The sequence below is a fragment of the Papilio xuthus genome, unplaced genomic scaffold (genome assembly GCF_000836235.2).
Source record: "Papilio xuthus unplaced genomic scaffold, Pxut_1.1 DF827135.1, whole genome shotgun sequence".
Classification (NCBI taxonomy): domain Eukaryota; kingdom Metazoa; phylum Arthropoda; class Insecta; order Lepidoptera; family Papilionidae; genus Papilio; species Papilio xuthus.
This window is the reverse complement of record NW_013531514.1, coordinates 977,215-991,584: the sequence shown is the minus strand read 5'-3', so window position 1 is coordinate 991,584 and position 14,370 is coordinate 977,215. Positions and strand designations below refer to the sequence as shown.

General features: G+C 36.4%; 1 protein-coding gene across 1 annotated transcript in view; it reads left to right on the top strand.

The window, feature by feature from the left end:
• Frl (formin-like protein) overlaps nucleotides 1-14,370 on the top strand; it is a 60,872-nt gene that overhangs the window by 33,191 nt on the left and 13,311 nt on the right. Inside the window, exon 2 of the mRNA XM_013314645.1 lies at nucleotides 9,640-9,810. Within this exon, the coding sequence (XP_013170099.1) occupies nucleotides 9,640-9,810 (171 nt within the window). The remainder of the gene's footprint in view (nucleotides 1-9,639; nucleotides 9,811-14,370) is intronic.

Sequence of the window (14,370 nt, the reverse complement as noted above, 5' to 3'; positions counted from 1 at the left end):
CGTTACGATTTCACAAATTGTTGTATCGATTTAAAAGTCGCATGGAATTTAAATCGGCGACCGTTAGCAGCCGCTGTCACATAAGATATATTATCTGTATTCATCACGAACTTGATATAAATCAATGTTAACATATAAAATGGAAGGGTACTGGACAGTCAGTCACAATGATTGATTTCCACGCTTGTAGCAAATGTGAGTTGTTTGCGACTATTGGCGCTTATACTGCGAGATGAAGATGTATGTTTTGTTTTTAACATATTTTTTAACAAGCTGTTGCCCGCAACTCCCTCTGCGCGGAATTTAACATAGCTTAATGAGTCCTATGTGTTCGCCCAGACTATGTTTTACATCTATGTAAAATTTCATCAAGATCCGTTGAGTTGTTCCGGAGATATCTTCAAATAAACATCCATTCAAACATTCGCATTTATGATATTAGTAAGTTACCATATAATTCTGTTTAAAGAATTAATTCGTTCGTCCTCTTTTTCTTTACTTAGGATATTTATTTCTTAAGACGCAGACGCATTTTATATCTAGTTTTTGTGGAATACAGTTCATATATCGTCTTCGTAAAGCAAAAGGTAGTTGTTTTCGTCTGATAATTGTTCCTTTTCTAACTTCATGCAAGTTCACGGTTCAAAACTATAAATGGATTCGTTTATACGAACTCCATTCACTCGATACTAAAAATAAATCGCCTGCCGTGAGTCAATGGGCACGGGCCCGCCGCGGCCGTGCGCTTTTTACGGCGCCTCTAATTCAGTATTTTATAGCATAACTCTTGTTTATACGCGTTTATTAAACATTAACCAATTATGTCTGCGCAAATGAAAAATATTTACATCTTTATTCATAATGTTTATATAACAAATATTACGTTTATTGCCAACATTACGATCGTAGTAGAGCGTACAACGCGTGCTGTAATAAAGTACACAAACTGACTTCTTAATCTTACTAATAATAAAAATGTGAATGTTTAGATGGATGGATGTTTGAAGGTATCTTCAAAACGGCTGCATGGATCTCGCTGGAATTTATAGATATTCGTATCAAGGTGTAGAAGAACACTAATTAATTTTTTTGTTCCGCGCGGACGAAGTCGCAGGCGACATAAAGTCTTTCATATATTAAATAACTTTATATTTACTTATATAATCGATGGTATTTCAGTATAGAAACGTATGTACTCCAGTTTTGTGTAAATTAATAGTAATAAATATTAGGCTTATTGTCGAAGACAGCTGATCGACAGGAAAAGTCCTTAACTATACTCTTTGTGTAAAGCGGAAGAAATGCAAGTTAGCAATGAGCTGATCACTTGAATTATATTCTGATTGTTTCTTGTTCACTGGAATTACATCTTTCGCTGTGTGAGGTCGCTGCACTGATCGTCTAAAGCCATTCGATCTCCGGTGATGCGGTGCGCACGTCGTAAAATCTTCAGTGACGTCGTAAACCAACGTATTAGGAAGTGAACCGGGGACCTCACTCGCAGACTGCACGCATAGGGCTGACAACTATCCAAAATATTGCAGGCAAAAAGATAACAACGAATATTAATTTGTCAACCCTTGACTCTTAAGCGAATGATATTTTATGAGTCTAGGAATGGTATCATCCCGCTGACTCTGATCTGAAGATTTCTGATGTTAAACTCAAAGAAGTGGCAGCCCTACGCATGCATTTACGATCTTACTGCGAAGTTATGTAATGTCAAAAGCGAATTACTCTTTTCATGACCACAAACATCTACATCTGCTAAAACTGCAATATATACTAAATTGGATACAAGTCTTAAACATTCAGAATTTTAATTGATAACTAAGGAAGTACCTTAGTGTAGATTTAATATGAAAAAAAGTAAGGAAATGGTTTAATAGTATAAGTAATTACTCATGAAATTAATTATTTTATAATGCAGAATTCATGAGGCAAATGGGCCGTATCGATGTAAAATGGTCCCCGAGTAACTTGGTAGCGTTTGGAATAATTATAAGTTGTTTTGAACTAAACATTCTTACATTTATTTATTTATTTATTAAGACAGGCCAACAGCATACATATAAAATAGCAGAAAAACAAAAATCACACAAACATTTTACATATGTATGCCAATTGCAGGCATGCACAAATTTCGTTAGACGCATTCTAAAATATAATAAACATAGCTTTTAGTTTTATTTACAAGAAAGAGTATATTCAGTAATTAATATAAAAGTCGTCGAAGAAATTCGAATATACGGTCAACTCCGTTAAATACTATAAATAAAAATAACAATTCTAAGAACAGGGTCTTCTTAAGTCGGCTATAAATAGTTCATCGTAGTTTTTATTTAAAGGCGTGCGTTGCGAAGATTTTATACTGATACTAGCGGACCCGACAGTCGTTGTCCTGTCTACACGTCTTTAATTTGAATAAATTAATATGAAGTTAATATTTGATGATAATTGTGAATCTAAACCATTTCCAGATCCCCTTGAACACACAGAAAAAATTTCATCAAAATCGTTCCAGTCGTTTGAGAGAAGTTCAGTGACATACACACTCACAGAAGAATTATATATATAAAGATAAATAGCTGATACTGGTATAAAAAGCAGTACGAAAGAATGGACACAATTCTAACAAACTTATATAAAACGAAATTAATAAACAACTGAATGCGAATAAATGGGAGATTACTGAAATTTATTTTCATTTCTTTCACTCCAATTAGAAAAGCTGAAATAGCAATATAATTTTGTATACAAAAAACAATGGAAAGTCATCTTACTAATATTATAAATGCGAAAGTTTAGATGGATGTTTGTTTGAAGGTATCTACAAAACGATTCAACGGATCTTTATGGAATTTGGTACAGATGTAGAATATATTCTGAAACAACACATAGGCTATATCTTAATTTTTTATTAATTTCGTGTGGACAGAGTCGCGGGCGAGAGCTACTAGTAAAATAATAATGCGACACTTGAAAGAAGTACACAATTTTTTTTTAATTCAAGTAACATTTCTTTTATCGATATTTCTAATCTTTTTATTTATAAGTAATTTTATTTTAATTTCAAAATTTTCAATATAAATAGAATTGACCGAATTTAATAAAAAAATTAAAATAAATAAGCAGTATAATAAATTTTGTATCGATGTCAAGCCGCGGGCGACCGTTAGGGGTTAAATGATTACAATTTATTGATACTAGTTTTGCTTGTTTGCTTTGATTATATAGTCATTTGCATAGACTCGTTTGGTCCAATTACAATGATGTATTACAATGGAAGAGTTAGTTTAACTATGGGAATTGTATTCTATACATTTAGTAACTGTAATCTCAACACGTCAGGAGCGTCGGTGGCTCAGTGGTCAAGCACTTGACTTGCAATCTGCAGGTCCTGGGTTCGAATCCCGCCATGTACCAATGTGTTTTTCGATTTCCGATTTGCATATGTACATTTATCTGACGTTCTTAAGGTGAAGAAAAACATCGTGATGCAACCTGCACATATCTGAGAAGAAATTCAAAAGATATATGTGAAGTCAACCAACCCGCACTTGGTCAGCGTGGTTGACTATGGGCTAATCACCCTTAATTTAGGGTAGGCTCCGAGCCCCTTGATGGGGACTATAGTGAGCTGATGATGAATGAATGAATCTTAACACAATATTAATATTTTAAGTAAAGTGTGTACATGTGTATGTTTGTATCGCGTATATTCTGAAACTAAGCCTAAGAACAGCTCTATCGTATTGGCTGAATTTAATATTAGATTTAAGAAACATACTGTATATAAAGTTGCTGTCTTCACTTTTACGATATATTTTCTTTATTTCACACAGATGCCATCACAGGTAAAGAGCTGTTAGTTTTAAAGCCACTCAAAGTCTGACAGCAAAATCCTGCTTCAAAATAGATTACTTTGAAAGTTTCATCCAATAACAATCCGTCTAAAAGTGGTGTCGGTGGCGCCGCTATATTTAGATATTTTTTTAAATTATTTACTCTTCAACATAATGAAGAGTGTTTTTATTCAATTTCTTTAGTGTTAGTAGTTTTTGTGATGCTCTTTTTAATATTAAATTGTCACTGTCATTGACATTATCGATGTTAGAGTCAAATATTAGATTTAACCCAAAGATACTTGATAGGTTTAAGCTTGTAAATCTTATATAATTATAATGTACTCTAATATATGCAGTGGGTTCACGAATCGTGACCCCCGCGGTGCCACGACTCAGCTGGAGGCGGCGCGAAGAAAGGCTCGGGGTCACTGGTGACCCCGCTATCGTAGTCACCATCAGACCTCGCCGTATTGTTCCCCTCTATTAGCCATGCATGGGGAGAAAGTTAGGAGGTATATAACACTGAGACCTTTTCCTTACTTGATTCACAAACAAACAACATTAAAGTTATGTTAGATTTTTTTTTTTTTACATAATAAGAGAATAAATAATCTGTTGAATTATTCAATACGTGAACACACTGTGCTTGATGTCTTTGATAACATTTGTATTTTCTTACATTAGGACCTCTATTGTAAGGCTTATTTCGTCTTCTTTTACATAGCATTCAGGTTTAATAGTTGGGTTTCGTGTTGTCCAATTATGATATGTCTTACTAATATTATACAGGCAAATGTTTGGATGTTTGATGGAGGGTATCTCCGGCTCAATTGATCTTGCTGATATTTGGGCTAGATATATAACATAGTCTGGAAGAAAACAGGCTACTAATTGAGTTTCGGGCTACAGCTAGTTGTCATATAAGATAACGGCTTTGTCAAGAAAAATACGATGTTTTCTAGATTAAGTTTTCTCAACAGTACGGTGTGTGAGTGATGTTTTTGGTCCACATTGGTCGGGAGAGTTTCGCGACCGTTATGAATTATGAGGTGACAACATTCCGTGAATAATTAGTTGCGCCACTTTCTAATTGCTTGTATGTCATATCGTTAACTATCTCTATTGTATATCACCAATCTATATATATATAATTCTTCTGTGAGTGTGTATGTCACTGAACTTCTCTCAAACGACTGGACCGATTAAGATGAAATTTTTTGTGTGTGTTCAAGGGGATCTGGGAATGGTTTACATTCACAATTTTCATCAAATATTAACTTCATATTAATTTATTCAAATTAAAGACGTGTAGACAGGACAACGTCTGTCTGGTCCGCTAGTATACATATATATCTTACATACATTAATTGCAAATACTGCACTGAAATCTTTTTATATTTGTTTTATTTATGAAAGAAACCTTTTTCAAATACTTCGAGAGGAAGAAAAAATACTTCACATGTGTTAATTTGTTTAGCGTAAAGATATGAGTACACACAGTTCATTCATAAAAATAGGTTATATATACATGAATAAGAACACAGTTCCTTCGTCAGCGGGTCTAGGCAAAGTGCATTCGCTCCTAAGCGATTCCATAACGAAATACAATAATGTATGGAACTGACGCGTGACAATCACGTGACTCATCGAAAGTTATTGTCAGTTCCATACATTTTTAAGATTCGATATGGAATCGCTTCGAAGCGAATGTACTTTGTTTAACTCCGCTGTTCTATATCGTTTACTACACAGCTGGTTATCACAGTCAATACCGAGAACTATCTAGCGCGGTGTAACCGGAAACAGCGTCTTCAAATCATCTTCTAGCTTCTCCGTGAACAACTTTATAATTAAACCAGCCGTTGCCCGCGCCTCCGTTGCGCGTTTAGTAGCCTATGTGTTCTTCCAGATTATATTTTACATCTATGCCAAATTTCAGCGAGATCCGTTTAGCCGTTCTAGAGATACCTTCTAACAAACAACCATCCATCGTTTACTTGTTTTTTTTTCTAATTCTAAGACTAAGAATAAGGTGACTGGTACAACTGATGTTATCAGAATTATTGGCATAAAATGCTATAAATGTTTTTATGGTATTTGTGAGTGATATGTAACTACCGTTGCCCTGAACATCCGCAACAATCTCAAGATTTATATATACATTGACATACTTAGTAAATTGAGGATATATGAGAAAATAGGTAATTGAAAATATAGGAATAGTACGAGTATCAACACTGTATGTATGTTACCATATACTTTATCTCAGTATATTATTTACTAGCAGTCGCCCGCGACTCTTTCCGCAGTGTTATACAAACATGATTAGTAGCCTATGTGTTATTGCAGACTGTGCTCTATGTTTATACCAGATTTCATTAAGATCTGTTCAGCCACGATAAAATACAATCTTAAGTGGAAAAAAGTTTTGAATTCTTTGCGTTCATTGATTGCATTTGTGTAGTGTATCAATACGTGAACGCTCAAATTCAATGTTTGCAGTTAGCGTACGCGCAGGTCGTTCACCTACAACATGCACTGATTTTTACATAACGCATGTAAGGTGCAAGTAATGAACTTATGCAAATTCAACTAAATTTTAATTAACGTAATTCAATTTATGTGCAATGTAGATGCACTAAAAGAGCTGCGTATTTATTAGTTACTGTCGCCCTCGACTCCGTCCGCGTGGAAGATACTTTCTAACAAACATCAATTTATCCATCCAACCAAATATTCGAATTTTTAGTATTAGTAAGATTGTTTAAAATCATAAGATGACAAACACGAACTAATGAAAAGAGTCGGTACATACAGCTTGAGGGTGTTAATCGCTCTTTGTAGTTTGTCATACACGAACCGCAGTTTCAATTTGTCGGTGTGGCTTTTAGCAGTTCGTGTAAGGCCGCCTTTATTCTATGACTTGTACCCACAATATCGGAGCGCGTGGGATCGCACCGGCCGCTGCGTCATAATTGATCGGCCGATCACCGCTCATCTATGTTAATGCGCCACTTACTATTTTCGACTTCTAACCTCGCTTGCTCTACTAATATCGTACTTACTGCCTAGGTGATAACAACTATAGTATATAGTCAACAATATGGCATACATTTTGTATACAAATTAATCTTGCTACGTTATAATATAAGCAATTAATTATCACCTATCTATCGTATCTGTAATTATCGAACCGTCAGTTAATTTGATAGTACTTATCTATATGTTATGTTTTTTATTGAACATTTATATTTATACTATAATATTATAAAGCGGAAGAGTTTGTTTGTTTGTTTAAAAGCGCAAATATCAGGAACCACTGGTCCGATTTAAACATTTATTTTTTTGTTGGATAGTCCATTTATGTAGGCTTTAGGCTATATAAAATTACGCTGCGACCGATAGTTTTTTTTTTTAAATTCCGCGCAGACGGAGTTGCGGGCGACAGCAAGTTATAAATACAATTAACTTAGTTAACGTACATTCAAACAAGTTATTTCACAGTGTGCGGTCTTTTGATTTGAAGCGAATATTTCTTGAAGTAATTATACTTGTTTGACGAGACTACTTTAAACATAGATTGTAGAATAGCAAAAGAATATATGCATACACAGTAGTGTAGAAGTAATTGGTTTTTATATTTATAATGGTCAAGATATTAAAGCGTATTACCATGCGCTTAATCAACAGTAAATCTTACTAATATTATAAATACGAATGTTTAGATGGATGGGATTTTGTTGGAAGGTTGAATCTACAGATTAACGGATCTCGGTGAAATTTTTAAACAATCACTGGGTATAGCAACATATCATAGGTAGCCTATGCCTTCTTCTATTTAATGTTTTTTTCTTAAATCCGCGCGGACGGTGGTTTATGTTTCTTGTAGAAGAAATATATTTTCTATAATACGAGTGGTCGATCGTTTTCAAAGGATATGCTATCGGCCTCGCTGCGTCCTTTGGACGCATGCCAGTTCACAGGACAATGCCTCAAGGAGAGTGCTGCTTGTAAATGTTATGTCGACATCGAGTCAGTTTTACATTTTTAGCTCCGCGTTAAAACTTGGCGTTGGAAACTTACGAACGTCGTACGTTTTAATTCTTAAAATTTAATGTAAAAAAAATACGTTGTGAATTGTTGAGAGGCCCTAAAATAAATCATATTTGGAATGAGAAATCTATCTTAGGGTCTTATTAAGCCCAATTAACAACTGTGACTTCGGCTGTCATTGTATGAATAACTAGCGGTCGCCCGCGACTCCGTCCGATTGGAATTTAAAAAAACATAATTAGTAACCTATGTGTTTTTCCAGACTATGTTCGATATGTATGCCAAATTTCATCTAGATCCGTTCAGTCGTTCTGGAGATACCTTCAAACATCCATCCATCCATCTACACATTCACATTTATAATATTATAATATAAGTAAGTAGAGAAGATTTGTAAGAAAGGTACGTTTAATTATAGAGTCGCGCGGTAACCCTAGGTGCGTCGGATTTGTGTCCCGTTAGCGGTACGCGGCCGTAGCGTGTGGCGACCTCTACCAGAAACTGGTTCACTGCCGATCCTCTTTCCGATATGCGCGTTACTGCGTCCCATAGACTAAAAACAACAACAAAGCTGAAACAAGCTCGCTGTTTTTGTTGTGCAACTCTAATGCCTAAGTTTCGCATGTCACGTGAAACCCACGTTGATGTAATCATGTGTGGGATTATGATTTATGAGACATGCTTGATGATTGAATGGTTTTATACATGTGTCGAGGATATGAATATAAAAAACAAATAATAAATCTATAGTCGAATTAAATGGAAATTAGATATTGTAACAGGTCTATCTAAACAATTTTACCTTTATAAGACTGTGACCATAGACCTTCTAAAAATAGACATTCTTGTATAATTTATTTTGACACTAGAATAATCTATAGATATTAAATTACATTGTACATAAGACAGTAAAAATTGTATATAACATTTTATATAGATTAAATTTCTTATTCTGTCAAACCTCAAAGGCCGGCAACGCATCTGCGGTTCCTCTGGTATTGCTGATGTCCATGGGCGTCGTTGAACACCTCGGTGTTCCCGCTGCTCGTTTGCCCCCTTCTGTTATAAAAAAAAAACTTAACTCTATGTGGTTATATATTTAGTTACATATAAGAATAATCCAAATACTTGACTAAGTTAAGAAGCTTTTAGTCATAATATAGATATTTAATATGGTTAACTAACTGTATATTTTGTCTAAGAACTGTAAGGTAATTAATTTTTTTTTATTGAAATATAAGCAGATTTTTAATAAATTTACTAATATTTTTTTTACCATTCCAACTAAGCCCTAGGCTTGGATATGGTTTACGATAATAGTCGAATGGCGGGATTCGAACCCCCGACCTCGTGATCGGAAATCCGTACCCTTAACCATTAGGCTATTGACGCTCCTAATTCATTGGACAGTCAATTTTATGATGCAGTTACAGAATGCACTCACGTTCAAAACAACGTCCTAGTATGATTTGTCATCTAATTAGATGATCTTTAACAAGGCTAGCGTCATAGACGTATATCAAAGCTCTAGGATTGCCAACTTAATAGGAAGGATTTGATTGTTTTTTGTTTGTATTTAATAGGCTCCGAAATTACTGATGCTTTCACTATTGGGAAGCTATTATCTTACTCCGGGAGACATAGGCGATTTTTTAATCCGACCGAACGAAGTCACGGGCCTCTGCTAGTGAATCATAACTTTGTGCCATGTTATTTAACTTTTTTTTCTTCTTTCCAGGCCTCTATGGATCTACCTCCGGATAAAGCGAAGCTGCTACGTAATTATGACCTGGAGAAGAAATGGGAGATCATCTGTGACCAGGATATGGTGCAGGCGAAAGATTCACCTGCGCACTACCTTAACAAACTTCGCACGTACCTTGACCCCAAGGCGTCCAGGAGTCATAGGGTAAGTGCCTGATCAAAGAGACTTTAATTTGATACATAGAGCGCGGTTTATGTTGATTAAGGCTAGATTCAGGAGCATTAACCGAAGTTCCAAGAATGCTAAGCACACCCTGTATAATCTTTCCTAGAGAGTAGGTGTACCTTAATGTATACTACAAATCGTAAAGCCTTGAATTCGCATTAACTATATGAACTTGATGAGACGTAAATAATCGTACAAGCGCGGTACATTCGCGGAGACCATCGGCCACCTCGTCGCCGTGGGAGCGCGGTCGGTGTCTGTGGCGGGCTCAATGAACATATCGGATTACCTTGCACTCGCTTGCTCGCCCCTACCGTACGTGTGTAATAATTATACGATGATATGCCTCAATAAATACACTGACAAATATAGTTAGTGGATACAGAAGTCTGTACAGTTCAGGACTTTATTTTCTACACTTTTCGGTGAAAGATTTGAAAGAGATCATAGTAGCATAGTGTGAACGGGGAAGCGAATTAAATTCTTTGACTGTAAATACATATAATAAATGTTTTAATCCTGTCTTTGATTGGGTAAATATTCAGGAAAAGTGTCAGCTCTGTCTGTTAGACACGGCATAAACATGCCGTCAAGCAATGCAACTAGCTAGCGTTAGTTAGAACAGCACAATGGTTGTAATACATTCTCACTCAAGATAACACTCGTAGGTTAGAAATCGTGAATATTTAGCAATTGACAGCCCACAGATGTTTGCGAAACTGTAAATAATGCCTACACGTAGGTACATGATTGTATATGTTGAAATAATAGCTCAACTAGATATTTGTTCAATTCATTTATTTAATAAAGTACATATGTGAAATATAATCGCCATAATACGTAAAGTAATAAGTGACACTTACACGTGAGGTGTCCCACATGATGATCTAAAAATGCGGGTGAAGTCCCGAAAAAAATGTCCAAACAACACCAGAAGGAAGGAGTGGGACTAAAGTAAGATATCACGTGAATTATTTTTCTGAATAACGACTTTTTAATAAACAAAATATATGTACTATACTTATATTTAAAAGATTTTACTGTCTGCATTGATAGGCTCTGAAGCTCTTGAACTATTGAAAAGTTACATTTTCCTCAGGTGATAGGGGATTTTTTTTTTATATCACAAGGTGGCAAACGAGCGAGCGGTCACCTGAAATCGCTGTAATAGCGAAGTGACCGTTGCCCATAGACATACGCAATTTCATATGCGTTGCCTACCTTTGATCGACGGAGGAGAGGATGCACAGAAAGAAAATATTTTCCCTTTCCATGCATCCTCTCATCCGGAAAGTCCTCTTCCACTTCCCATCCCTTCCTTGTAAGAAAAAGGGTGGGAAGGGAAAGAGGACGCACTCCGGGACGCACACTCATCAGACTGCACGCGGAATTGTTTCCACTTGACGCCTGTCTTCTGTGTGGTCGTGGTATTTCACCGGGCGAGCCGGGCCGATTCGTGCGAAGATGTTAAATCGGGCTCTACCACTGTTAAATATATTTTGGTTTATTTATAAGTCGCAGGCAAAAGATATACGTATAAGGTGTGTCATTACAACTCAGGGTGGGCATCTAGCCCACCATAACGTGCTGTACCGTTAACCGAACAATAGCCAATATATCAACACGATACTATACCTAGATTGCGTTACATTTATATGTCTGCTCGCATTACGTTTAGTTCTTATTCTATCTAGAGGAAAAAGTCACTTAATGTTTTTCACCGTTTTTTTTTACCCATAATCTAATTACATTTTAACGATGTTCTGGTACCTTCTAGACGTGGTCTACATCAACGACTAGGTGGGATTTGTATTATATACTTCTTATGTAGACCACACACGTTAGGTTTTGCATGACAGTGTTAACTCCACAATTGTAACCTCCAGGATATGTAATATTTTGATTTTAAGTATGTAACATAAAGTGCATTCGTGTGCAGACTTAGAACGACTCGCTTCAAACAATGTGCAATAAGTTGGTTGTAGGCATTTACGGTGCATGTTCATTTACATGGAGCGCGTGTCGTGTGTGCTTGATCACATTTATGTCTGTTGTTGTGTTGAAGTACTGATAAATGTGTTTTGTTTCTTGTTCTTTTGATGTTTATGTCACCAAGCTTCACTATCGTCTAACTTGATGAAGAATCTTATGATTGTTTAAACTTTTTCTTATCCTCTTGATGAGTTGATCAATCTTCAAGGCTAGACAACTTCATTCGCCTCGAAGCGATTCCATTACGAACTTCAAAAATGTGTACAACAGACAATAATTTTCGATAAGTCACGTGATTATCGCGCGTTGAAATTCACAATGGAATCGCTTCGGAGCGAATGCACTTTGTCTAGCCTCGATGATTCGATAGTGGATATTGGGTTAATCGTAAACTACTAATTATCGTACAAATGATCTTACGATGTTACTCACATACGCATATGAGTATGAATCACCGTATAATTCATGAGACATACCGTGACTAGGCTGCGTCATACGTTTAATATATTGAGTATGCCAGCTCAGTGGAAGATGTTCCTGGTTTAAAAACAAAGATAATTAAGTTTGTATTATATATATACAAGCAAGGGATGTATTCGAACAGGTGAAGCAATTAATTTTACATGCTAGCATACACCCCACAGACAAAACTCTTTAAGATAATAATGCTTACGTTTGTGCGGGGGGCGCGGCGCAAGTGGCTGGAAGTAACTCACCCCATCTGGCTCCGGGCTGATGAGGCTACGAGGGACTGGGTCTGAAATAGTTGCGAACAAACCACTCCAATTAGTTTAACACTTGAATTGATAGATTGTTGGGATGATGGTTGCTTACATCTCACCTGTCAGGAACAAGTCTCTTGACGATAAAAACCACAAATATAAATTAGTATATAAAAGTAACAAACAAAACACTGATTTGTTTCTACATATATCTGTGTATTTGACGAATGAGGAGATGCAAAGACAGGGGGATATATCCTCTTTCTGTACATCCCCTCCTCCGTTCATTAAAGGTAGAAAAAGCGTCTGCAAATTGCAGCGGTCGCTTCGTTATTTCAGTTAATTGCCGCCGGTGGCCGACTATTCGTTAGCCTTCTTGCGATAAGAAAAAATCTTTATTGCATTCTATCGCTATTAAAAAGAGGTTTTAACATTGTAAAATATTGTTTAAATGTTTTCGCAGATTGAAGAATGTCTGTTCCTACTCCATACTAAAGAAGATGTCTTCTAAACCTTATGTTCTGTTTGTTATAATGATTTTAACAGTGGTAGAGCGAGCTTTAACATCTTCGCACGAATTGTCCCGGCTCGCCCGGTGAAATACCACGACCACACAGAAGACAGGCGTGAAGTGTAAGCAATTCCGCGTTTCGTCTGATGAGTGTGCGTCCCGGAGGCCTAATTTAATCCTCTTTCTCTTTCCACCCTTTTAGTTTAAGGAAACGATGGTAAGCGAAAGTGGAATTTCCGGATGAGAGGATGCATGGAAAGGGAAAATATTGTGTCCCTGTGCATCCTCTCCTCCGTCGATTAAAGGTAGGCAACGCATATGCAATTGCGTATGTCTATGGGCAACGGTCACTTCGCTATTACAGCGATTTCAGGTGACCGCTCGCTCGTTTGCCACCTTGTGATATAAAAAAAAACTGATATATCCTGACAGTGAACTATATAGGTCGTTGGTAACACGTATGGGTCACAGCGTGTGCTAGAGGTCGGACGATCGCCGCCGCCTCAATGACATCTGACTCATATGCTTAATACGTGTTGTGCTTAATTTGTGCAGCGCAATGAAAAGCTATTGGCGATGTTGTACCCTTAATGTAATATTAAAATTGTATAAGTAGATTTAATAATACCAAGACGGGTATGGATGTCTTGAAACAACAGTGTTTCTAGAACACAAATTATTATCTGCTAGAAGTTACCTACGACTTCGTCTACGCTAAATTTAAAAAAATCAAGCAATAAATACAGATAATATCATCCGTAAGTAGTGTAGAATTCCAGTAAAAGAAATTTCTAATTAGTTCAGGGGTTTCGGAGCGTATAGTATAGTATTCAATGCAAACAAGCAATTTAATTTATCCTTTCTAATCTTATATGTAAAATTCTCGTGTCACAATTTTCGTTCCCATACTCCTCCGAAACGGCTAGACCGATTCTCATGAAATTTTGTGAGCATGTTGAGTAGGTCTGAGAATCGGCCAACATCTATTTTTAATCCCGCGCGGACTGAGTCGCGGGCGACAGCTAGTATTAGTATAGATTCTCATCGCTTTAAGTTTGTGATGTAAACCGTGTCCGATACGTGGTGGGCGTACTGAACGTGAAATCACTATGTGGAATGCCGCACAATGTATAAGGTTCAAACAAACGCTAGGGAAAACTCGGCAGTAATCGTGACTTAGACCATAGCATTGTACAGTCGGCGTCATATAGATCGTCACAGACAAGATATGCAAATATATAGGTACACCAAAAGTAATCAATTATATCGGTACAACAAAAGTCCTCAAAATAATAGATACATTCACCCTGCTCA